This window comes from Ranitomeya variabilis, chromosome 1 (genome assembly GCF_051348905.1).
Source record: "Ranitomeya variabilis isolate aRanVar5 chromosome 1, aRanVar5.hap1, whole genome shotgun sequence".
In the NCBI taxonomy this organism is placed as follows: domain Eukaryota; kingdom Metazoa; phylum Chordata; class Amphibia; order Anura; family Dendrobatidae; genus Ranitomeya; species Ranitomeya variabilis.
Genome location: NC_135232.1, coordinates 802,601,260 through 802,626,192, shown reverse-complemented (window position 1 = coordinate 802,626,192; position 24,933 = coordinate 802,601,260). Strand labels below are relative to the sequence as shown.

General features: G+C 45.8%; 1 protein-coding gene across 1 annotated transcript in view; it reads right to left on the bottom strand.

Annotated features, from left to right (window-relative positions):
* Nucleotides 1–24,933, bottom strand: part of WRN (WRN RecQ like helicase) — a 233,478-nt gene that overhangs the window by 182,768 nt on the left and 25,777 nt on the right. Inside the window, exons 5-6 of the mRNA XM_077274012.1 lie at nt 23,592–23,740; nt 20,105–20,254 (exon numbers count right to left, since the gene is read on the bottom strand). Of these exons, the coding sequence (XP_077130127.1) occupies nt 20,105–20,254; nt 23,592–23,740 (299 nt within the window). The remainder of the gene's footprint in view (nt 1–20,104; nt 20,255–23,591; nt 23,741–24,933) is intronic.

Sequence of the window (24,933 nt, the reverse complement as noted above, 5' to 3'; positions counted from 1 at the left end):
CCTCACTTCTGTAGCCGCTGCTCTCAGGGATCTTCTGCGCAGGCGAACCACTGTGACCTCCGGTGTGTGTGTCAAAAAGGTGCTCTTCCCAATTCCTCCCTGCATAGTCATCGCTAGGAACCATGTGTACATGACGATGAGTATGCAGGGAGGAAGTGGGGACAGCACCTTATTAACGCACACACTGTAGCTGAAGTCACCGGAACCAGCGCAGAAGATCCCTGAATGCAGTTCCCATAGAACAGAGGAATAGGTACCGTATGTATTTCTGAGGGAGCGCAGGATGCAGGGCCGTAACTGACGTTGATGGGGGGGGGGGGGGGGGGTTAGTGTTGTAATGAGAGCAGGCTGGGATTTCTTCCAGGCACCGCACGCCCCGAAGCCTGGAAGAAATCATTACACATTGGTACCAATGACAAAGTTAGAGGTAGGTGGAAGGTCCTTAAAGAAGTTGTCCACTACAATAAGCATTTTTTTTTCATAAATCTTGCTATTATGCGCCACTGAAAACATCCACTGTCTTTATTTTAGCAATATTACCTTTTATCATGCTGTAGCAGCACATCTTCAGTGCTGGATCCGGCTCTCATGGGGTTAATCGACAACTTCCTTTCTCCTGACTTACTGTGCTCTAATACTACAAGTTCCATGATGCATTGCACTTGCCTGTAACTCTGCACCTGGCACACCCACTCCAAAACACACCCCAACCCCTCCCTCCTCTCCCCCCTCTGTCTTCAAAAAGATTTGTGATGTCATTTCTGTCCAACCTCCTCTTTTACATTTGTCCAACCCACACTCCATTACACACGGATAGATAGATAGATAGATAGATATGAGATAGATAGACAGATAGATAGATAGATAGATAGATAGATAGATAGATAGATACAGATATATTTATGTCTATTTCCATATCATAACATAACCATAACAAATCCATGTTTCTAAACCCCTTCACCCCTGGAGCTTTTTTTCGTTTATCGCTCCCCTTCTTTCCAGAGCCATAATTTTTCGTCAATATGGCCATGTGAGGGCTTATCTTTTGCGGGACAAGTTCTACTTTTGAACGACACCATTGCTTTTACCATGTCGTGTAACAGAAAATGTGAAAAAAAGTCCGTGTGATGAAATTGCAAATAAAGTGCAATCCCACACTTGTTTTTTGCTTGGCTTTTTTGCTAGGTTCACTAAATGCTAAGGCTGTGTGCACACGTTGCGGATTTGATTGCAGATCTGCAGCATTTTTTGCCGCACAGTATTGCATCAAATCCGCAGTGTAGTGCACAACCAATGTAAGCCTATGGGAGCCGCAGACTTGTTGTGCACATGCTGCGGAAAAGGCCACACCGAAACGCAGCTTTTTTTTTCCCGCAGCATGTCACTTCTTTTGTGCCAAACTGCAGCGTTTATGCACCCATAGACTTTCATTGAGTCGCGCACATCCGCAGCAAAACCGCAGATGTAAAAAAGATCTGCAGTTTAGATGCGGATGTGGGTCCGAGAAACGCTGCAGCTCGGGAGGAGGGAAGTGTGTGGGCGGTGACTATGTGCGTGTATGTGTGGGCGGGCGGGGTCTGCGGGCTGTTCGGATGTGTGCGGCGCTGTGCGGGACTGTTCGGGTGTGTGCGGAGTCTGCGGGCTGTTCGGATGTGTGCGGGGCTGTGCGGGACTGTTCAAATGTGTGCGGAGTCTGCGGGCTGTTCGGATGTGTGCAGCGCTGTGCGGGACTGTTCAGGTGTGTGCGGAGTCTGCGGGCTGTTCGGATGTGTGCGGGGCTGTGCAGGGGGTCTTTTGGGGTGTGTGTGCGCAGGCATCATCCGATGGGACTACAAGTACGCAGCATCCAATCTGCAGCTAATTCGGATGTAATCCGGACAGAGGACACACACCTTACACTATCCATACATCTATCAATAGATATATCTATTCAGATATATCTATAGATAGATATAGGAATAGGTAGATGTATGCATCTATAGATCTATCTATATGTAGATCTGTCTATCCATTTCATCTATCATCAATGTCTATCTGTGTGTAATTGAGTGTGGGTTGGACAATAATGACATCACAAATCGTTTTTTTGTGTTCAATAATACATCTTTATTTAGCTTTCAAAAACGCATACAAAAACGCACAAAAAACTCGCAAAAACCGCAACAAAAACCGCACCAAGAACTGCATCAAAACCACGCAAAAAACATGAAAAAAACGTGAAAAAAATGCATCCAAAACGCAGCGGCGTTTTCTGCAAGGAGATGCAGATTTTGTGCAAAAAATTCTGCACCCAAATCTGCAACGTGTGCACACAGCCTAAAACTGACCTGCCATTATGATTCTCCAGGTCATTACGAGTTCATAGACACCAAACATGTCTAGGTTATTTTTTATCTCAGTGGTGAAAAAAAATTCCAAAGTTTGATAAAAAGAAATAAAATAATTGCGCCATTTTCCGATACCCGTAGCGTCTATATGTTCTGAGATATCGGGTCGGGTGAGGGCAAATTTTTTGCGCGCCGAGTAATGATACCACTTTTGTAAGTTTTGTAAGATGCGCCAATTCCGGCACTTAGCCCCTCTCTTCCCACTCCCGTGTAGCGGTGGGATATGGGGTAATAAGGGGTTAATGTCACCTTGCTATTGTAAGGTGACATTAAGCCGGGTTAATAACGGAGTGGCGTCAATAAGACACCTATCCGTTATTAATCCAATAGTAATAAAGGGTTAATAAAACACACATTAGGAAAAAAGTATTTTATTATTCTTCATTTAACCATACTTACCATACTTCAGCGCCTGCATAAAACGTAAAATAATAAACCATATACTACCTGTCCGCCGTAGTCCAATTAATAACGAGTGTCCCACGACTATCTCCCCTATAGAACAGTGACATCGGGTGATGTCACTGCTCTATAGGACACTCAATGACACACTGACAGGAGACAATGGCTCCTGCAGTGCATCACTGAGGTTACTATAGTTCACTGGTCTCACTTTATGGCAAAAAGCTGCATGGGAACTTTCTCACACAGCAATGCCATAAAGTGAGACTAGGGACTATTTTTTCACAGGGGCGTAGGAATAGATTGTGGGGACTACATTGTGGAAGGATACCTTCCTCCCCTCATTGTGTTCCTGGAGCCCCTGGAGAGCGGTCGCATCAGCTGATGCTCCTGCTCTCCACGGGAGATCGTCGAGGGACACTCGTTTTAATTGGATTTCTGCGGATCAGGGAGTATATTATTTGTTTATTATTTTAATATTTTTTACAGATGACACTGGCTTCGGGGAACAAAGTGACAAGTGATGGTGAGTATGTACTCTATGTTACATGTACTGTATGTCTATATGTATGCATGTACTGTATGTATCATGTTGCATGATGTCACATGCTGCATGTCGTCGCATGGCGCATGTCGTCGCATGGTGCATGTCGTCGTATGGCGTCGCATGGCGCATGCTGCATGTCGTCGCATGTTGTCACATGTAGCATGTCGTCGCATGGCGCATGTCGTCGCATGCTGCATGTCGTCGCATGTTGTCACATGTCGCTTGCTGCATGTCGTCACATGTAGCATGTCACATGTCACATGGTGCATTTCGTCGCATGGCGCATATTGTCGCATGTTGTCTCACATCGCATGGTGCATGTCACATTTCGCATGTTGTCGCCCCCATCCTGTCATGTGCTGTTCCATCCTGCGCCCCCATCCTATCATGTGCTGCTCCATCCTGCGTCTCCATCCTGTCATGTGCTCCCATCCTGCACCCCCATCCTGTGATATGCTGCTCCATCCTACACCCCCATCCTGTCATGTGTGTGCGCCCCCATTCTGTCATGTGCTGCTCCCATCCTGTGCCCCCATTCTGTCATGTGCTGCTCCCATTCTGTCATGTGCTCCCATCCTGCACCCCCATCCTGTCATGTGTGCGCCCCCATTCTGTCATGTGCTGCTGCCATCGTGTGCAATCATTCTGTCATGTGCTGCTCCCATCCTGCGCCCCCATCCTATCATGTGCTGCTCCATCCTGCGCCCCCATCCTATCATGTGCTGCTCCATCCTGCGCCCCCATCCTATCATGTGCTGCTCCATCCTGCGTCTCCATCCTGTCATGTGCTCCCATCCTGCACCCCCATCCTGTGATATGCTGCTCCATCCTACACCCCCATCCTGTCATGTGTGTGCGCCCCCATTCTGTCATGTGCTGCTCCCATCCTGTGCCCCCATTCTGTCATGTGCTCCCATCCTGCACCCCCATCCTGTCATGTGTGCGCCCCCATTCTGTCATGTGCTGCTGCCATCGTGTGCAATCATTCTGTCATGTGCTGCTCCCATCCTGCGCCCCCATCCTATCATGTGCTGCTCCATCCTGCGCCCCCATCCTATCATGTGCTGCTCCATCCTGCGCCCCCATCCTATCATGTGCTGCTCCATCCTGCGTCTCCATCCTGTCATGTGCTCCCATCCTGCACCCCCATCCTGTGATATGCTGCTCCATCCTACACCCCCATCCTGTCATGTGTGTGCGCCCCCATTCTGTCATGTGCTGCTCCCATCCTGTGCCCCCATTCTGTCATGTGCTGCTCCCATTCTGTCATGTGCTCCCATCCTGCACCCCCATCCTGTCATGTGTGCGCCCCCATTCTGTCATGTGCTGCTGCCATCGTGTGCAATCATTCTGTCATGTGCTGCTCCCATCCTGCGCCCCCATTCTGTCATGTGGTGCTCCCATCCTGCGCCCCCATTCTGTCATGTGCTGCTCCCATCCTGCTGAGTGCAGGCGGCTGTGCGTGGCGGCGCTGAGTGCGGGCGGCTGTGCGTGGCGGCGCTGAGTGCGGGGGGCTGTGCTTGGCGGCGCTGAGTGCGGGCGGCTGTGCGTGGCGGCGCTGAGTGCGGGCGGCTGTGCGTGGCGGCGGTGAGTGCGGGCGGCTGTGCGTGGCGGCGGTGAGCGCGGGCGGCTGTGCGTGGCGGCGGTGAGCGCGGGCGGCTGTGCGTGGCGGCGGTGAGTGCAGGCGGCTGTGCGTGGCTGTGCTGGGCGCCGAGTGCTGGGGGCCAGAGCAAGCGGGGACACCGGCACGCTGTGGGGGTCAGGTGCCAGAGTCGCCGCTAGCTCAGGCCCCCGGCACTTCCTATATTTACCTGTCCACCGTTCCATTCCACTGCTGTGCGCCTCTCTGTCTTCCGGGGTCCTCTGCCTGTGACTGTTCAGTCAGAGGGCGGCGCGCATTAAGCGTGTCATCGCGCCCTCTGAACTGAATGTCGCAGGCAGAGGAGGAGGTGGAGGACGGAGTAGCATGCATCGGTGGAACGGAGGACAGGTAAATATTGCTTACTCACCCTCCTGGCTCGTCCCTGCTTCTCCGTTGGAGATCGCGGTGTGCGTTCAGTGCTTACGCACACCGCGATCTCCTGGGAGCGTCGCTCTGTGGGGTCCAGACTGCGCCGGCACTTGCGCAGTCTATAAAGGCTTCGGACAGAGTGACGCTCCCAGCGTTATATTATAGATGTCTGCTGACAAAGTCTAGTAAACAAAATGGATGAACTGGAGACTCTTATGACGATCACAGGATACGATGTGATGGGCATTACGGAAACCTGGTTTGATAAGAGCCATGACTGGGTAACAAATGTAGAGAGGTACACTAATTTTAGAAAGGACAAGAATGATAAAAACGGTGTAGGGGTGTGGATCTTTGTTTAATCCACATTAAAACCTGTGCTCAATAAAGCCATCGGGGGGAAACACAGCAACTTAAGGTACCTTCACACGAAGCGACGCTGCAGCGATAGCGACAACGATGCCGATCGCTGCAGCGTCGCTGTTTGATCGCTGGGGAGCTGTCACACAGACCGCTCTCCAGCGACCAACGATGCCGAGGTCCCCGGGTAACCAGGGTAAACATCGGGTTGCTAAGCGCAGGGCCGCGCTTAGTAACCCGATGTTTACCCTGGTTACCAGTGTAAATGTAAAAAAAACAAACAGTACATGCTCACCTGCGCGTCCCCCAGCGTCTGCTTCCTGACACTGACTGAGCTCCGGCCCTAACAGCACAGCGGTGACGTCACCGCTGTGCTTTCACTTTCACTTTAGGGCCGGCGCTCAGTAAGTGTCAGGAAGCAGACGCTGGGGGACGCGCAGGTGAGCATGTACTGTTTGTTTTTTTTACTTTTACGATGGTAACCAGGGTAAACATCGGGTTACTAAGCGCGGCCCTGCGCTTGGTAACCCGATGTTTACCCTGGTTACCAGTGTAAAACATCGCTGGTATCGTTGCTTTTGCTTTCAAACACAACGATACACGGCGATCGGACGACCAAATAAAGTTCTGGACTTTATTCAGCAACCAGCGACATCACAGCAGGATCCTGATCGCTGCTGCGTGTCAAACGAAACGATATCGCTAGCGAGGACGCTGCAACGTCACGGATCGCTAGCGACATCGTTACAAAGTCGTTTCGTGTGAAGGTACCTTTAGAGTCACTATGGGTAAATGTACATGGGGATGGCAATAATGGAAAGCTGATAATTGGGAGTTCTCTACAAGCATCCTAATATATCTGAACAGGTAGAGGATTAAATGCTGCAGCAAATTAAAAAGGAAGCAAACAGTAATAGGGTTCTTATAATGGGGAATTTTAACTATCCAGACATTCAATGGGACATAGAATCTTCTGGTTGTGCTAAAAGCTACAATTTCTTATCCACAGTTCAGGACAATTACCTCTCAGCTGGTTAATGAACCGACCAGGGGAGGTTATCTGCTGGATCTGGTTCTGTCAAAAAGACCAGACACAATTTCAGATCTACAGGTCAGTGAGCATTTGGGAAGCCGTGACCATAAACATGGTAAGTTTCAATGTCATTTTCAATCAAACATTCAAAAGGGTAAATGCCAAAACCTGAAACTTTACGAAAGCAGATTTCAACAAATTAAGAGAAGAGCTTAATCATATACACTGGGACAAAGTCATGGTAACTGGGGATACCGAACATAAATGGGGCATTTTTAAAGGAAATACTACTAGAATCCTGCAAAAAACTTACACCCTCCGGTAATAAAACGTCAAGAAATAAAAAAAAACCATTATGGATGAACAGGACAGTACAAAGTTTAATAAGACAAAAACAAAGGGCATTCAAATATTGAAAGTCGAGAATACTGAAATAGCATTTCAGGAGTATAAAGATCTAAAAAAGAAATGTAAAAAAGAAATCAAGCTAGCAACGTTATCTACAGAAAAACAAATCGTCAATGACATTAAAATAAATCCCAACATTTTTTATAAATACATCAATGCCAAAAAGAAAAACATAGATGGTATAGGCCCCTTAAGAGATGACAATAACAAGATAATTGTAAAAAGGCAGAAGGCTGGCACTCGATTCTCATGGATATGACGGTGCTAGTGAACCGAGCCGATGGTCCCATAAACAAGAGAGTATACAATCACTGCACTCGTACAAATTGAGGAATTTTGCTTCAAGTGAAAAATTTAATACAGGTTGCAGGTGAACTGACAGGCATATTAACGTTTCGGCCAGTTAATGGCCTTGATCACAATGCCACCCTTGGAAAAAAATTTCTAGGTTAGAACACGAAATGTCACTATGGATGGTTGGAGTAAGAGTGAATGGACAAAATCTTCCGTAAGTGGTAAAGTTGTGCATGCAGACATGAATGTGTCTTGGGAACAGCTGGATAGCATTGCAGCAGAAGTCAACACCAGTGGCTATTTAGCGAATGCTGGCACGTATTGTGTCTGAAAACAAATTCAGACAAAACAGGTGGGTGCCGTAATGTAGTTTAGGGAGCTGAATCCAATGGCGATAGCGCAGTTGTGGAAACAGGTGCAGCAATACCCCAGGAGCGTATGAAAAACGCAGATGCAGGAGTCGGCGTTGGTGGACGAGTGGGAGATGCTGGTACACGTGTCAGAGCGCGGGGAAGCTTCTGCTGCAACACTATCCAGCTGTTCTGCATGCACAATTACAAGATAATCACAGAGGATATAGAAAAGGCTGAGATATTAAACAGGCACTTTTCATCCGTGTACACCAATGAACTGTCTGTTACAGGGATCATTCAACAAGGCAAAAATCAAAATTCATAACCTGATATAACTAGTTTAACACAACAAGAAGTGCATTTACGTCTGAGCAATTTAAACATTGACAAATCCCCCAGCCCAGATGGCATACATCCATGGTTACTGAGGGATTTGAGCTCAATAATTGACAGACCACGGTATCTCATATTCTTAGGCTCTCTTGTAACAGGGGTGGTGCCACAGGATTGGAGGATGGCTCACGTGGTACCAATATTTAATAAAGGTAAGAAGGTGGATCCGGGCAACTGCCGTCCGGTAAGCCTGGCATCAGTAGTGTACAAAATTTGAGGGAATTGTAAGAGATGACCTGCAGGAATATATTGCAGAGAATAAAATAATAACTGACAACCAGCATGGATTCATGAAGAATAAGTTGTATCTAACTAACATGATGGGTTTCTATGAGGAGGTAAGTGCAAATCTGGAAGTAGGTGATGCGGCTATGTGATTTATATGGACTTTGCAAAGGAATTGATACAGTACCACATAGCAGTGTTATACGTAAGCTACAGAAGCAAGGACTGGGGGAAACTATATGCATATGGAATTGGCTAAATGACATGAAACAAAGTTGTCATAAATGGTATGTTTTCTAAATGGGATAAAGTCAGCAGTGTGGTACCGCAGGGAACTGTGCTACGACCGATTCTTTTTAACCTCTTTATTATTGACCTTGTAGATGGGATTGAGAGTAAAGTGTCAGTCTTTCCTGACGACACCAAACTATGTAGGATATTAACCCCTTCAAGACCTTGTTCTTTTTAGTTTTTGCATTTTCATTTTTCGCTCCCCTCCTTCCCAGAGCCATAACTTTTTTTTTTCCTTCAATATGGTCATGTGAGGGCTTGTTTTTTGCGGGACAAGTTGTACTTTTGAATGACATCATTGCTTTAAGCATGTCGTGTACTAGAAACCGGGAAAAAAATTCCAAGTGCGATGAAATTGCAAAAAAAGTGCAATCCCACGCTTGTTTTTTGTTTGGCTTTTTTGTTAGGTCCTTTAAATGTTAAAACTAACCTGCGATTTTGATTCTCCAGGTCATTGCGAGTTCATAGACACCACACAGGTCAAGGTTATGTTTTATCTACCGTAAGTGTTAAAAAAAAAATTCCAAACTTTGCTTAAAAAAAAAATAAATAAAAATGCGCCATTTTCCAAAATCCATAGCGTCTCTATTTTTCGTGATCTGGAGTCAGGTGAGGGCTTATTTTTTGCGTGCCAAGCTGACGTTTTTTGAATGATACCATTTTGGTGCAGATATGTTCTTTTGATCGTTATTACATTTTAATGCAATGTTACCTTTAGAGTATCGTCAAGCAAAAGATCTATGAGGGTGGGAGGCAGTTCACATCAAAACAGCAGCTCTGGGAGGCTATTCTGAGTTCATGCAAAGAAATACAAGCAGAAACTCTCCAAAAACTCACAAGTTCAATGGATGCAAGAATTGTGAAGGTGATAGCAAAGAAGGGGTCCTAGGTTAACATGTAACTTGGCCTGTTAAGATGTTTTGGAGTTAGGCTACGTTCACATTAGCGGCGGGCGCCGCAGCGGCGGGCGCCGCGGCGGCGCCGCATGCGTCATGCGCCCCTATGGCGCATGGACATGCGTCGCACTTGCGTTTTGCGCCGCATGCGTCGCTGCGGCGCCCGCGTCCGGCCGCAGAGGACGCAGCAAGTTGCATTTTTGCTGCGTCCAACTTTCGGCCAAAAAGGACGCATGCGGCGCAAAACGCAGCGTTTTAGCGTGCGTTTTGCCGCGTTTTTGTTTGCGTTGTGCGCTGCGGCGCCGACGCTGCGGCGCACAACGCAAATGTGAACGTAGCCTTAAATAGCTTTTTTGTTCAGTGAATGTGACCTCCTAATGCTGCAAATTCCACAAATGAGCATTTTCAGTTCTTTAAAACATATCAAATGTTAAGAAATTCTACTGTGCCTAATAATTTGGAACAGTGCATTTTCAGTTCTTAATCATTTTGGAGATTATACTGTTATCATTGAGAGGTTTCCTCAATAAAATTCGATGTATAATCTAACGGGTGATGACTTTTATTAGACTGACTGTCATTTACACTGACCATTTAGGAAAATCCGATAAAAATGTCATTTGCATAATAATTTGGAACATAGTGTAAGTGATGAAGGAAGTTAATTTTGCTGATAAAATAGATTAGAAAGTTTCTTATATTAGCATTTACTATTAACTGATGCAAAGTCTGGTAAAAGTACAATTCCATTTTAAGATCATCAGACCAGAATTTTGTCATTCTCACAACTTATTACTTGCTGCAACTTGAATTGTATGAAATGCAACATCATTGACCAAAGCACGCACTTTACCAGACCTGATCATGTTTTAAAGTGATCAGTAACCCCACTATTGAAGGTTATCCTTTATTCATAGGATAAAAAAATAACGCACTAATCGCTTGAGTTTCAACTGCTGGGACCTCAGCTATCTTTAGGGTTTGTGCACACGTTGCGGATTCGCAGCAGTTTCCCATCCAGTTTATAGTACCATGTAAACCTATGGAAAACAAAATCCACAGTGCACATGCTGAGGAAAATACCACGCAGAAACGCTGCGTTGTATTTTCTGCAGCATGTCAATTCTTTGTGCGGATTCCGCAGAGTTTTACACCTGCTCCTTTATAGGAATCCGCATGTGGTAAACAGCAGGTGAAATCCGCACAAAAAACACAGGATTTTTTAAAAAATGGTGTGGAAAAATTCGCACATGAATCCTCAACGTGGGCACATAGCCTTAGGTATGCAGAGCCCAGTGTGAATGGAGCAAAAGTTTGAATGTTTGACCTCTGCTCCATTCATTCTCTGTAAGACTGCTGGAGATAGCCAAGTACTTTAGTCTCAGAATTGGACCTTTCATGGAGTACAGGAGTAATCACATCCTTTAAATGAGCAAATACTATATGACTTTCAACTTTTACAGAATTAAAATGACCAACATGTTTACCTAATTTGAGAGTGATGCAGTAAACCCTCATTACACTATACATACAGCTCTGGCAAAAATTAAAAGACCACTGCAAAATGTTCAGTTCATCTGATTTTTCTCTTTATAGGTATATTTTTGAGTAAAGTGTAAATTGTTCTTTTATTCTATAAACTTCTGACAACATGTCTCCGAATTTCCAAGCAATATTTTTTGTATTTTTTTTCTGACAAAGAATAATGGTCAAAATAAAAAACAAAACAAAACAGTGCTTTCAGACCTCAAATAATGCAAAGAAAACAAGTTCACAATCATTAAGAAAACAATACTAATGTTTTAACTCAGGAAGAGTTCAGAAATCAATATTTTGTGGAATAACGATGATTTTTAATCACGGCTTTCATGCGTCTTGGCATGCTTTCCACCAGTCTTTCACACTGCTACTGGCACAAAAATGTAAGCAGTTCGTCTTTGTTTGTTTGATGGCTTGTGACTACCCATCATCCTCTAGATTACATTCCAGAGGTTTTCAATGGGGTTCAGGTCTGGAGATTGGGCTGCCCATGACAGGGATTTGATGTGGTGGTCACTTAATTTTTGCCAGAGCTGTATTTTTACTCACTTACAAGGAACCTGTCAGCAGTTTTGGCCGATATAAGATACGGCCACCGCCTTTCAGGGCTTATCTACAGCACTCTACAATGCTGTAGATAAGCCCCCGGTCTGACCTGAAAGATAAGAAAAATAAGTTTTATTATACTCACCCGGGCGGGTGGTCCGGTCCGATGAGTGTCGCAGGTCCGGGTCCTGGGCCTCCCATCTTGTTGTGATGCCGCCCTCCTGTTGCTTCATCGCTCCCCGGCATTGGCGCTCCTGCGCAGGCGTACTTCTCTGACCTGTTGAGGGCAGAGTAAAGTACTGCAGTGCGCAGGCACTGGGAAAGGTCAGAGACCCAGCGCCTGCACAATGCAGTACTCTACTCTGCCCTCAACAGGTCAAAGTACGCCTGCGCAGGAGCGCGATGCCGCAGAGCAATCATAAGAAGATGGGAGGCGCTGGACTCGGACCTGCGACACCCATCGGACCGGATCGCACCAGACTGCCCCCCCCCCGGTGAGTATAATAAAACTTATTTTTCCTATCTTTCAGGTTGGATCGGGGCTTATCTACAGCATTATAGACGGTGGACGTATCTTATTTCGGCCAAAACTGCTGACAGGTTCGCTTTAAAGCATGTGATTATGTTTTGTCATTACTTTCTGTGAAATAAATCTATTGTTGCGATGACTAAACTGATGACAGTTTTTAGGACCAAAAAGAAAAAATTGGAAGTCAGGCCGCACCCTAAATTAATAACGTCTCTATGGACAACAGGGTGCCCATCCACACCAGGGGATCCATCCCAGTATAACGTCCAAATGCAAAAGAAGAAACGGACAGCACCACAGCAATTGTGACAGAACAGCTTACGTGTTTATTCTGCCATCTGCAACGTTTCGGTCCTGAGACCTTTATCAAGCATTTTTTAGGACAATCACACATATAAGATGGCTAGTTGGTATTAGAAACAGTTTTACCAAGCACTAGCATGATAACAAGGTAATACATTGTCGCTGTTCAAAGCTGAATCTTCTAGGACAGGGGTGCACAACTCCAGTCCTCAAGAGCCACCAACAGTGCATCTTTTCAGGATTTCTTTAGTATTGCACAGGTGATAATTTAATCACCTGCACAAGTTATGATTCCAACACCTTGTGCATGCTTAAGCACTTACCTTTCCTAGAGCTCCCCAACCTAAAATTGGTGTTATTCCATCACCAGAAAGATTATATGTGTTTTAACGGTAACCTCTCAGGACGATTTTACCAATTATTCATTTATGAGCAAAAGGGTAACAATGTTTTGAACTTTTGACTTTCAGTCTCCATATCTCACCTTCCACTATTGTTTCGAACATGAAGACTACCATCATTTGATAGACAATCATCTTGGCTACATCATACATAAATTTGACTTGCACCTATTCAGAATCTAATTAGTTATGCAGATTACTGTCATGTCACTGTATTATTACGGTTTTGCTCCTGGTGGAAGAAAAATATTTTTCTTCTTGAATACTACAAAAACAGGATTTTGGTTGCTTACCGTAAAATCTGTTTCTTGGAGCCTCCATTGGGGGACACAGGAACCATGGGTGTATGCTGCTGCCACTAGGAGGCTGACACTATGCAAATAAAAAAGTTAGCTCCTCCTCTGCAGTGTACACCCCACCGACTGGCATTATACTCTTCAGTTAGTGAGAAAGCAGTAGGAGACAATGAACAAGGTTGAAAAACCATAACCACAAACTTAAGAACTGTAAACGTGAGAACAGTCATATAACATTTAACAACAGAAACAGTGGGAGGGAGCTGTGTCCCCCAATGGAGGCTCCAAGAAACAGATTTTACGGTAAGCAACCAAAAATCCTGTTTTCTTTATCGCCTCTCATTGGGGGACACAGGAACCATGTTACGTCCCAAAGCAGTCCCTAGGGCGGGAAAACAGACTTCCATCAGGTCAGAGGACTCACCACTGCCGCCTGCAAGATCCTTCTGCCTAGGCTGGCGTCCGCCGAAGCGTAGGTATGGACCTTGTAAAATTTGGCGAACGTGTGGATGGAAGACCAAGTTGCCTCTTTGCAAAGCTGTAGGGCGGAAGCCCTGTGGCGCACCGCCCAGGAGGTGCCGACAGCCCGGGTAGAGTGAGCCTTAATCCCAGGAGGGGGCACTCTGCTCTTGACCCGGTAAGCCTCCAAAATTGCCATTCTGATCCAGCGAGCAATAGTCGCCTTAGAAGCCGGTTGGCCTCTCCGCGTGCCATCAGGAATGACGAAAAAGGAATCCGTCTTTTGGAAAGTGGAGGTTCTATCCAGGTAGATCCTCACTGCCCTGACAAGGTCCAGCTTGTTCAACGATCGCTCCAGAGGATGAGTCGGAGCTGGACAAAAGGAAGGTAGAATGATGTCCTCGTTGAGGTGGAAGGTGGAAACCACCTTAGGAAGAAAAGAAGGTGGAGGCCGGAAGACCACCTTGTCCTGGTGAATGACCAAAAACGGAGGTCGGCAAGACAGAGCCGCCAACTCGGAAACACGGCGAATAGACGTGATGGCCACAAGAAAAGTCACCTTCCAAGATAGAACTGATAGAGGAATCACCCTAAGGGGCTCAAAGGGAGAAACCCTCAGAACGTCCAGTACCAGGTTTAAATCCCATGCATCCACAGGGGCCCTGTACGGCGGAACAGTGTGGGCTACTCCTTGAAGGAAGGTCTTAACCTGTGGCCGAGAAGCTAAGGTCTTCTGAAAGAGGATGGAAAGCGCAGAAACCTGGCCCTTCAGGGAGCTAAGAGCCAGGCCCAAATCCAGTCTTGCCTGAAGGAAGGCCAAAAGAGAAGGCAGGGAAAAGGTCATAGATAGAACGCGGTTGGACTCGCACCAACGGAAGTAAGCCTTCCAGGTACGGTAGTAGATCCTGGAAGACGAAGGCTTCCGAGCCTGAATCATGGTGTGAATCACCCGGTCCAAAAGGCCGGATGCTCTTAGAACCGCGGTCTCAACAGCCACGTCGTTAAACTGAGCGACCGAGAATTCGGGTGGCAGATCGGGCCTGTCTGGAAGGCGCCAGGGAGCGTCCGCGAGAAGACTGACGAGCTCTGGGAACCAAGCTCTCCTGGGCCAATCCGGGGCGATCAGGATGACCGGCACCCCTTCCGCTTTGATCTTCTTCAACAGTTTGGGAAGTAACGGAAGGGGTGGGAACAGGGCAGCACGAACTGTGACCAAGGAATGGCCAGAGCGTCGACGCCCACTTTGAGAGGATCGCAAGACCTGGAGACGAACTGCGGAACCTTCCTGTTGATTCGAGACGCCGTGAGACCCACGTCCGGAGTCCCCCATCGAAGACAAATCTGATGGAAGACCTCCGGATGCAAGGACCATTCCCCTGCCGCGAGACCCTCGCGGCTGAGGAAGTCGGCGGCCCAGTTGTCCACGCCGGGGATATGCACTGCGGATATCACCGGAACTGTTGCCTCTGCCCAAAGGAGGATCTTGGATACCTCGGCAAGGGCCAAGGAGCTCCGGGTCCCCCCCTGATGGTTGACATATGCCACAGCCGTGGCGTTGTCCGTCTGGATCCGGACTGGCAGGCCCCTGAGAATCCTTTCCCAGTGGCGGAGGGACAGAAAGATGGCCCGAATTTTGAGGACATTGATTGGCAGAGAAGACTCCTGCGACGACCAACGGCCCTGGACCGTCAGGTGGCTAAAAACCGTACCCCAGCCGAGCAGGCTGGCGTCCGTCGTCACCACCTGCCAGTGAACTGGAAGGAAGGACCTGCCCTAGGAGACGAGAGGTGACGCCAGCCACCAGTTGAGAGACCGTTTGACCCGAGAAGAGAGTCGGATCGGCCGATCCAGGGAGAAGACAGACCTGTCCCATTGAGACAGAATGGCTTGCTGTAGGGGTCGCGAGTGAAATTGGGCGAAGGGAATCGCTTCCAATGTTGCTACCATCCTCCCCAGAACCCTCATGGCCGATCGGAGGGAGGCCGAGGACCCTGGAGCAAGCGTATGTCCCGACAAAGAGTGGATCTCTTGTCTTTGGGAAGGAAGACTCTGGTCTGACGAGTGTCGAAGAGCATGCCCAGAAAGATGATGCGCTGAGAAGGAATAAGGCAGGACTTCTTCCGGTTGACCAGCCACCCGAAACGGACTAAGGTGTCGAGAACAATGGACAGGCTTTCGTGAGCCTGAGAAAAGGACGGAGCCTTGATGAGGATGTCGTCGAGGTATGGAAATAGGACCAGGCCTCTGACTCTCAAGATGGCCATCAGTGCCGCCATGATCTTCGTGAACACCCTTAGAGCGGTTGCGAGGCCGAACGGCAGGGCGACGAACTGAAAATGTTCCCGGAGCACTGCAAAGCGCAGGAAATGGTGATGTCCGGGAAATATCGGGACATGGAGGTAGGCGTCCTGGATATCTATTGAGCACAGAAATTCCTGGGCCTTCATGGAAGCAATTACTGAACGAAGGGATTCCATCCTGAAGTGTCTCAGACGAACTCTCCTGTTCAGCAATTTGAGGTCCAGAATGGGGCGAACCTTGCCGTCTTTTTTCGGTACCACAAAAAGGTTCGAATAGAAACCCGTGAACCGTTCTTTTTCTGGGACGGGAACGATTAACCCGGCTCTGAGGAGAGAAGCGATGGCTGCGAAGAAGCCCGGAACTAGAGCGGGATCTCTTGGAGGACGGGATTCGAAGAAACGATCCCGGGGTCGTGAAACGAACTCTATCTTGTATCCCGAGGATACAACTTCCCTGACCCATGCGTCCTCTACTGCGGAAATCCAGACGTCCCTGAAAAAGAGAATACGGCCGCCCAACCTGGGAGTTGGGCTGGAGTCTTGCCGAGAGTCATGCAGAGGTGGATCTTCCAGTCCTGGGCCTGGAGGATCTACCCTGGGAGTAGCGAGGATGCCAGGACGGAGTGGGCCTAAAGGACACCACCTTCTTCTCTTGACGTGCCTGTGGCCTCTGTTGCTGCTGGGAAAAGGAGCTTGACGCAGCGATGCGGCAAAAAAGGCCGAAAGGGTCGAAACTGCTGTCTAGGAGGGCGACGAGGCTTAGCCTGGGGGAGAAGAGAACTTGTACCCCCGGTGGCGTCCTTAATGATTTGGTCCAGCTGGGAACCAAATAGACGAGAGCCCTGGAAGGGCAGACTGGTAAAGGAATTTTTGGAAGATAAGTCCGCCTGCCAGGCCTTGAGCCAAATGGTCCGGCGGATGGCAACAGCATTGCTGGAAGCCTGAGCAGCACAGTCAGACAGAGAGGCGCCGGTGGGCAGGGCACGGTATGTCGGGCGGGAAAAAGCCCGCCCGCAGAAGCGAAAGTGGAGGAGCACGTACCGGAAGTAGGCCCCGGCAGAAGCCGGGACCTAAATTAGAGGCTGGTGCCGCCGGAAAAGAGGCCGCGGCCCCGGAGAAGTGTGCCGCAGAGCAGCGCGGGAGCCTGCCAGGGGCGCGGGAGCCTGCCAGGGGCGCCAGAGGGGATGGAATAGTCAGGGTCGCGGCGCCGAAGTAGGCCGGGACCTAAAGTAGAAGCCGGCGCCGCCGGAGGATCGCAGCGCCGAAGCCCGCAGGAAGTAGGTAGCGCGGCAGCATGCCAAGGCCGCCGCGCAGGCACAGGGTGCATTGCAGCCGCAGGGGGAAGCGGTGCCCCTGTAAGGTGACATTGCGGCCGCTGGACAGTGCGGCCGCAGGGAATGCGGTCCCGATAAAGGGGATAGCACAGGAGGAAGCGCGGCGGCATCCACCGCGCGAATCTATCCTCCTCTTTGTGCCCCTGGGATCCCTATTAAAATAATGTCAGCGCCGTCATAGAGGGTCGCGCATTTAGGGACTTCTACTCCCCTACATTGCGAGGGAGGACAGAGGAAAAATCTGGGAAATTTAGGGAAATACTCACCTAACATCCCACGTCGTCCGCTACTAACCTGAGGAGGATGAGACGTCCACGGCGCTGTGATGGACATCCTCGTCTCCTCTGACCGACAGGCTCTGGTGGGCGAGTGGGTGGGGGACGGAGCCAGGACCGGACATCTAAGCACTCTGTTGTGCTAGGCTCTTGGTCCTGGAGAGGGATCTATGAGGATACGGGGTGGCAGTACACGCCGTACTCATAGTCCGCCTTGTGGGACTACAGGTGTGACTGTTCACCCTGTATCCCTCCGGAAACCTGAAAAGGAAACGACGCACATTGAGGTAGATAAGGGTCTAATGAAAGACCCGTGTCCACCTCCTACTGACACTAAGCTAAACTGAAGAGTATAATGCCAGTCGGTGGGGTGTACACTGCAGAGGAGGAGCTAACTTTTTTATTTGCATAGTGTCAGCCTCCTAGTGGCAGCAGCATACACCCATGGTTCCTGTGTCCCCCAATGAGAGGCGATAAAGAAATAAAACTTGTTCTCATATTCGCTAATAACTCAATGCACCAACTTTGGGAACGTGTAGAAGAGACCTGGGATCAGATTTTGGTCAAGACATGTATGAACCTGATTGAGAGCATGCCCAGAACGATTCAGGCAGCGTTGAAAGCCCAAGGTGGATTTACAAAATACTAACAAAATAGTAAAACTTAACATTTAGATTTTTAAGAGCAAAATGGTAACAATGCAGTGACATGAGAAGAATCTGCATAACTAATAATATGCTAAATAGTTGCAAGTCAAATTTATGTCTGAGATAGCCAAGATGATTGTCTATAAAATGATGGTCTTTTCCTATTTGAAGCAGTAGTGGATGGTGAGATATGGAGCCTGAAAGTCAAAAATTCTAAACTTTGTGACCCTTTTGCTCGTCAGTGTAGGTCACATAACACCAATTCCTATAGTAATCCAATCTCAGAGAAACACTGCCACATATAAATTAGTCGGAAAATGCATAGGAGTGTGAATGTAATCAGAGTGCAACTTTCAGTCACAGTACATCCCAAGCTACAGCCCAACACCTCAAAGCAAATATGTTTTCCATACAAGTTTTAATCTCCATAGGTTGCCTATACTTGTCAGGCTAGAAACACTGAATATATAACTCATACAATTTTTAAAGGGAATCTGTCACCATTTAGAGAAATGGCAGTGTAGTCCACCAGTAGAATTGACATTTCCCCAGTGCACTTTCACTTGCACTTATGGCTAGCATATCTAATCTCTAACAAAAAGTATCAATTTATTAGGGGACTAAATCAGATCTGCTAGTCATGAAAAATCTAGCACAGGAGTGATGAGCAAATCAGGTTAGAATTGCACTGGGACAAGTTCAAGGGCACAGGCACAAACCCAGTGTAATTCCAACCTGATTTGGGTCCTAGACAGCTGCACCACAACTAACATATGTAAAAACTTGCTGACATATTCCCTGTAAGAAGCCCTGCCAACTGACGCCTAACAAACTTAAGTAGAGAGCTCAACTTGAGATTGTCTGAGGCCCACAAGCCATGTAGTAACCCAGTTATTACACCCAACCAATTGTGGAAGAAGGCCCACTTGTCTGCTGCACTGACGCCACGGCTGCCTAAAATGTCACTTTCTGTGGCACAACTTTGCCGGCTAAGTAGTGACACTGGTATAATATATATTAAACACATAAGATAATAGTTTAATCCATAAATTTATCAACTGAAGAAAAAAAAAAGATAATGTCATGGATTTACCAAGCCAGAGAGGAGCCATTAGACTGCAGCATCTGATTTCTCCCACTCCTGCACTGGTTAGAAGCATTTCAGCTTCTTATTAAATAGTTACATTTCTTTGGGCAGTGTAGGGGTTAATCTGCTCAGTTGAGAGATCCTGGAGAGTTTAGGCTTTCAGCTGTGCACTGTTAGCCACTCCCATCTTCTATATAATCTGGGCCCTGGCTAGCACTCATTGTCAGAGTAGCTTATGCTGCACGGCTGGAGGGTGTTGTTTGTGTTTAATGGAGAAAGGCATTTGGTGGATTTATCGGTGACTCCTACTAGGTTTTGAATGTGTGATAATTTCCTTTCTTCTCCTACTTTGGTTTTACCCAATTCTTCACACCCCGATGCATTTCTCTGTTTATGTGTGTATATTTGTATGTTTGCTATTTTTCGTTACCCCTGTTTGTATTACCTTGCTAGTCTGGTTGGTGTATTACGGTACAATACTACTCCCCTCTTCCCTGGGTGGGGAAAGGGAACAGACTGAGGGTGGATTCAGGAGCTAAGGCAAGGTACGTGGCTGTGGAATCTTTGCTACCAGAAGTAACCCAAGAAACAGGGCGAGCTAGGGCACCCCTAGCGTTAGGGACAGGGAAGAAGCACCTGGTCCCGGGAGGACAGGGAAGGAGCACCTGGTCCTGGGAGGACAGGGAAGGAGCACCTGATCCCGGGAGGACAGGGAAGGAGCAACTGGTCCCTGGACATTCGACAACAGAGTCATCACAGTTAAGATATTTAATGTCATTCTAACTTACATAAGCATCTGAGGCAGCATAGAGCTTCTGGTCCTCACTAAGGGGAAATCGATCCCAGTCACTGCAACGCACAGAGTCATCTTTCAGAAGTTGCTTATTGAATAGATGTTTGACCAAGCCATTCAGACTCCACTTTTCCTTACACTGAAGCTACAAATAGTAAAAAAAAATATATATTATATGAAAAAACTATATACAAAAAAATATCAAATGTATAAACAAGATAGACAAAATTATATTTTAACCCCTTTGTGACCGTACCAATTTTGACCTTCATGATCAAGCCAAATTTTACAATTCTGACATGTGCCACTTTATGTGGTTATAACTCTGGAACACTTTAACAGATTATTTTTTCGGGACATATTGTACTTCGCAGTAGTTGTTAAATTTCTTTGTTATGACTGGCATTGATTTATGAAAAAAAAATGGAAATTTGGCAAAACTTTTGAAAATGTTGCAATTTTCAAACTTAATTTTTATGCCCTTAAATCAGAGAGTCATATCACACAAAATAGCAAATACATAACCATTTACCACGTGTGTACCTTACATCAGCACAATTTTGGATACAATTTTTTTTGTTTTAGGAAGTTAGAACGGTTAAAAGTTCATCAGTGATTTCTCATTTTTCTAGCAAAATTTACAAAACCATTTTTTTTAGAGACCACCTCACATTTGAAGTAACTTTGGGGGCCTATATGACAGCAAATACCCAAAAGTGACACCATTCTAAAAACTGCAGCCCTCAAGTTGCTCCAAACCAAATTCAAGAAGTTTATTAACCCTTCTGATGCTTCACATGTACTGAAGCAATCTGGAAGGAAAACATGGACATTTAAATTTGTTTTCACAAAAAATTTACTTTAGATCCAAATGTGTTATTTTCACAAGGGTATCAGGAGAAAATGGAAACTAAAATTTGTTGTGCAATTTTTTCTGAGCATTCCAATAACCCATATGTGAGGAGAAAGCACTGTTTGGGCGCACGGCAAGGCTCGGAAGGGAAGGAGTGCCATTTGACCTTTTGAATGCAAAATTGGCAGGAATAATTAGCGCAGTGTTCCCCAACTCCGGTCCTCAAGAGCCACCAACAGGTCATGTTTTCAGGATTTCCTCAGTATTTCAAAGGTGATTGAATGCTTGCCTGTCCAGGTGATGCAATTATTACCTGGGCAATACTAAGAAAATCCTGAAAACAAGACCTGTTGGTGGCTCTTGAGGACCGAAGTTGGGGAACACTGAATTAGCGGATGAAAATGTTGCGTTAGGAGAGCCCCTGATGTGCCTAAACAATGAAAACTCCACATAAGTTACCCCATTTTGGAAACTACACCCCTCAAGGATTTTATCCAGGGGTATAGTGAGCATTTTGAACCCACAGGTACTACACAGAATTTGATAATATTAGGTCGCCATATTGAACATTTTCATTCTTTCCACGAAAATGTTCTTTGCGCCCCAATTTTGTAATTTTTACAATGGATAATAGGAGAAAACAGACTCCATAATTTGCTGTGCAATTCGTCCAGAATGCAACAGTACCCCATATGAGGTCAAAAACTTGTGGCAGAGCTAGGAAAGGAAAGAGCGCTATTTGCCTGGAATAGATTGTGAATGCAATGTCACATTTAAAGAGCCCCTGACGTGTGAAAACAGCAGAAATCCTCCACATGTGACCCCATTTTGTAAACTAGATCCCTCAAGGAAGTCATATACAGGTGTAGTGAGTATTTTGAACCTATAGGTGGCTCACAGAACTTTATAACATTGAGACGTGGAAATATTACATTTTACTGGTAAACGTGAGCCGAACCTTATTTTTAGCCAGCCGTACAAGAGTAGTTATTTTTGGATTTGTGGGGTTCAACATGGGGTATAAGTGATAAGGCAGATTTATTCTTCGGGTCAGTGAGATTACAGCGATACAAGATTTATATAGTTTTTTCTTTAGGTTCTGCTGCTATCACATACTAAAAATGCTTTTTTATATAAAGTATTTTTTTTGTCGCCATATTCTGAGAGCTGTAACTATGTTTTGGCGAACAGAGCTGTGTGAGGGCTTATTTTTTACAGGACGAGTTGCAGATTTTTTGGGGACCATTTTGGGGCACATAATATTTTCTGATCGCTTTTTATTCACATTTTTCAGACACAGAATGAACAAAACCCAGCAATTCATTTATTGTTTTTATTTTTTGCACCATTCACTGTACGGTAAAAATGCGAAGACCGATTTGTTTGTCGGTTCTGTACTATTACAGCGATACCAGATTTATCTATTTTTTTTTTAATGCTTTGCTCCATTTTCAGACTAAAAACAATATTTAAAAAAAATGAATTTGTTTTTGCATCATCAGATTCTGAGAGCTATAACTTATTTTTTTGCCGAATGAACCATATTAGGGCTTGTTTTTTGCTGGATGGTTTGGCGCTTTTATTTATCACTTTTTTTTGTAAATATGACTTATTGATCGCTTTTTAATCACTCTTTTGTGAGTCAGCATAATAAAAAAGCAACATTTTTGGAGGTTTTTTTCAGCTTTTTTTTTTTTTTTTTTTAAACGACCATCACCCAACAGAATAAATAATGTGCCAGTTTTTTTTAGAGCGGATAGTCTTGGACGTGGCAATACCATTTATGAGTATGGGTTTATTTTACCAGAAACACTGCATTTTGAGTGGCAAAACGGATTTTAGTGATTTGTGTGAAATTTTTTACAATTTTTTAATGTTACTTTTTTTCCACTGTGGCACATGTCTAACTTTTATTGTGATCACTTGTCTCATACATTGTTGTACTCATGTGCAGCAGAGTATGAGACACCTTAATGTCTCACTGATTATGCCTGTGAGACCCTGGATATCACAGGCCACCATACCAGGGGGTCATCACGTGGTCTTGACAGCGGTATTTAAGGGGTTAATTGGCCCCAATCGGTCGCAAAACTGGTCGGGTCCGATACTGCATGGTGTCAGCTGTATTGTACAGCTGACACCCACGGGAATCGCCGCCGCTCAGTGGTGCTATTTCCTTATTCCCGACTGCCACTATAAAACAGCAATACGTACCCTTAATGACCGGAGTTTTAATGCGTATCGGCGGTTAAGGAGTTAAAGCTGTAAACACTAAAGCTAGCTGTCAGCTCAAGATAAAGATGGTCCTGATTTCTGCTGTGTGGGGTTGGCATAACACCTCCCATTGGCTGCTGTCAGACAGTGATGCATTTCGCTTTCTCATCGAGTTAACCTAGCACACTCAGTTACGTTACAGTATGAAATAGTGCGATCCAAGAAACAGTTTGGAAGAGAGCAGTCTTACAACTAAGTCAGTCTTAACAAATAGAGATCGGTGAACCCGAAAATTACGAGTTCAGCATTCTTACCGGACAGATACAAAGAAAAAAAGAGAAAGAGAAAAATGATAGCTGAATGTAATAGGAATGTGTATACAAATATATTATAAAAAGCTCCAAATGTTACATACTTTTTCGTTGGCCAAATCAGTAAGTTCGAGAAATCCTTTCAATTTCAGGTCACAGTCGCTCAATAACCTCCATTGGTCACCTTCAATCCCAACTCCAACCTTTTTTACAGACTTGTCTTCAAGCAGTCTTTTAAGACCCTTAGGAAAACCTGTGTGATAGAGAATCCAATTAGACAATCCAGCACATTCTTTAAACCTGAGGAAGATAAATTGCATTTACAGTATATACTATATTGCATAGTCCTCTGACCAGTTCACTAGCTACATTTTAGAAATGCTGTGTCATTTTCCAGTGCAATGCTGTAACAAGGGGGTGCGCAATTCATTTTCCTGACAGCTATAATGACTGCTATGGAGGACCGAACCAATAGGCTAAAATTAATTATGATCAATATTAATGTATTATAATTATGTTATGCTAATATTAATTGTATCATTTAATACTGAGCATCATCAAGTATGCCGACATCCCGCTATATACCGTATAAGCCAGCATACAGCCCCCTATATGCCGTAAGAGCCCAAACACAGCCCCTTACATACAGCATGAGCTCCACATAGCTTCCTATATATGGTATAAGCCCCCGCATAGCCTCCTATATACAGCATGAGCCCCAAAATTGCCTCTTATATACAGCAGGAGCCCCACAAAGCCCCATAAATGCAGTATGTGCCCCACACAGCCTCTCGTAAGCAGCATGAGCCCCACATGGCCTCTTATATACAGCATGTGTCCCAAATGGCCTGTTATATATAAAGCCACGTTTTCCCAGAGCTCTGAGTCTCAGCAGCGCGATGCAATTATGTCATTGTGTCTGCTGTCTCACACGCTGATTGGTGAAATATGGAGCCAGCGGCGCCATCTTCCACTAATGTGTTCACCACGGTCTGCATCCCGAGGATGTGGAGAACGGTGACACAACAAAGACGACAAAAATGTAATAAGAGTTGATCAAAACATTATATCTACCACAAAGTGATATTAATAAAAACATCTACTTTGGGTACAAAAAACAAGCCTCCCATAGGTTCACATCCCAAAATGGCGACTTGCATTTTTTTTATTATTTTTTTCAAATTTCAGAATTTTTTTTTTACTACTTAAATAAAAACTATGCATGCTTGGTATCTGCTTAGTGAACTACACAATCATATTGACAGGTCATTTTTACTGCAACATGAACACTGTACATAAAAAAAGTAAATATATTGCGCCTTTTCCACTATTTTGCCACACTTGGAATTTGTTTCCCCGCTTTCCAGTACATCACATGATAAAATGGATGGCGTCATTCAAAAGTACAAGCCCTCACAAGGCTGTGTGGAAGGAAACATTAATTTA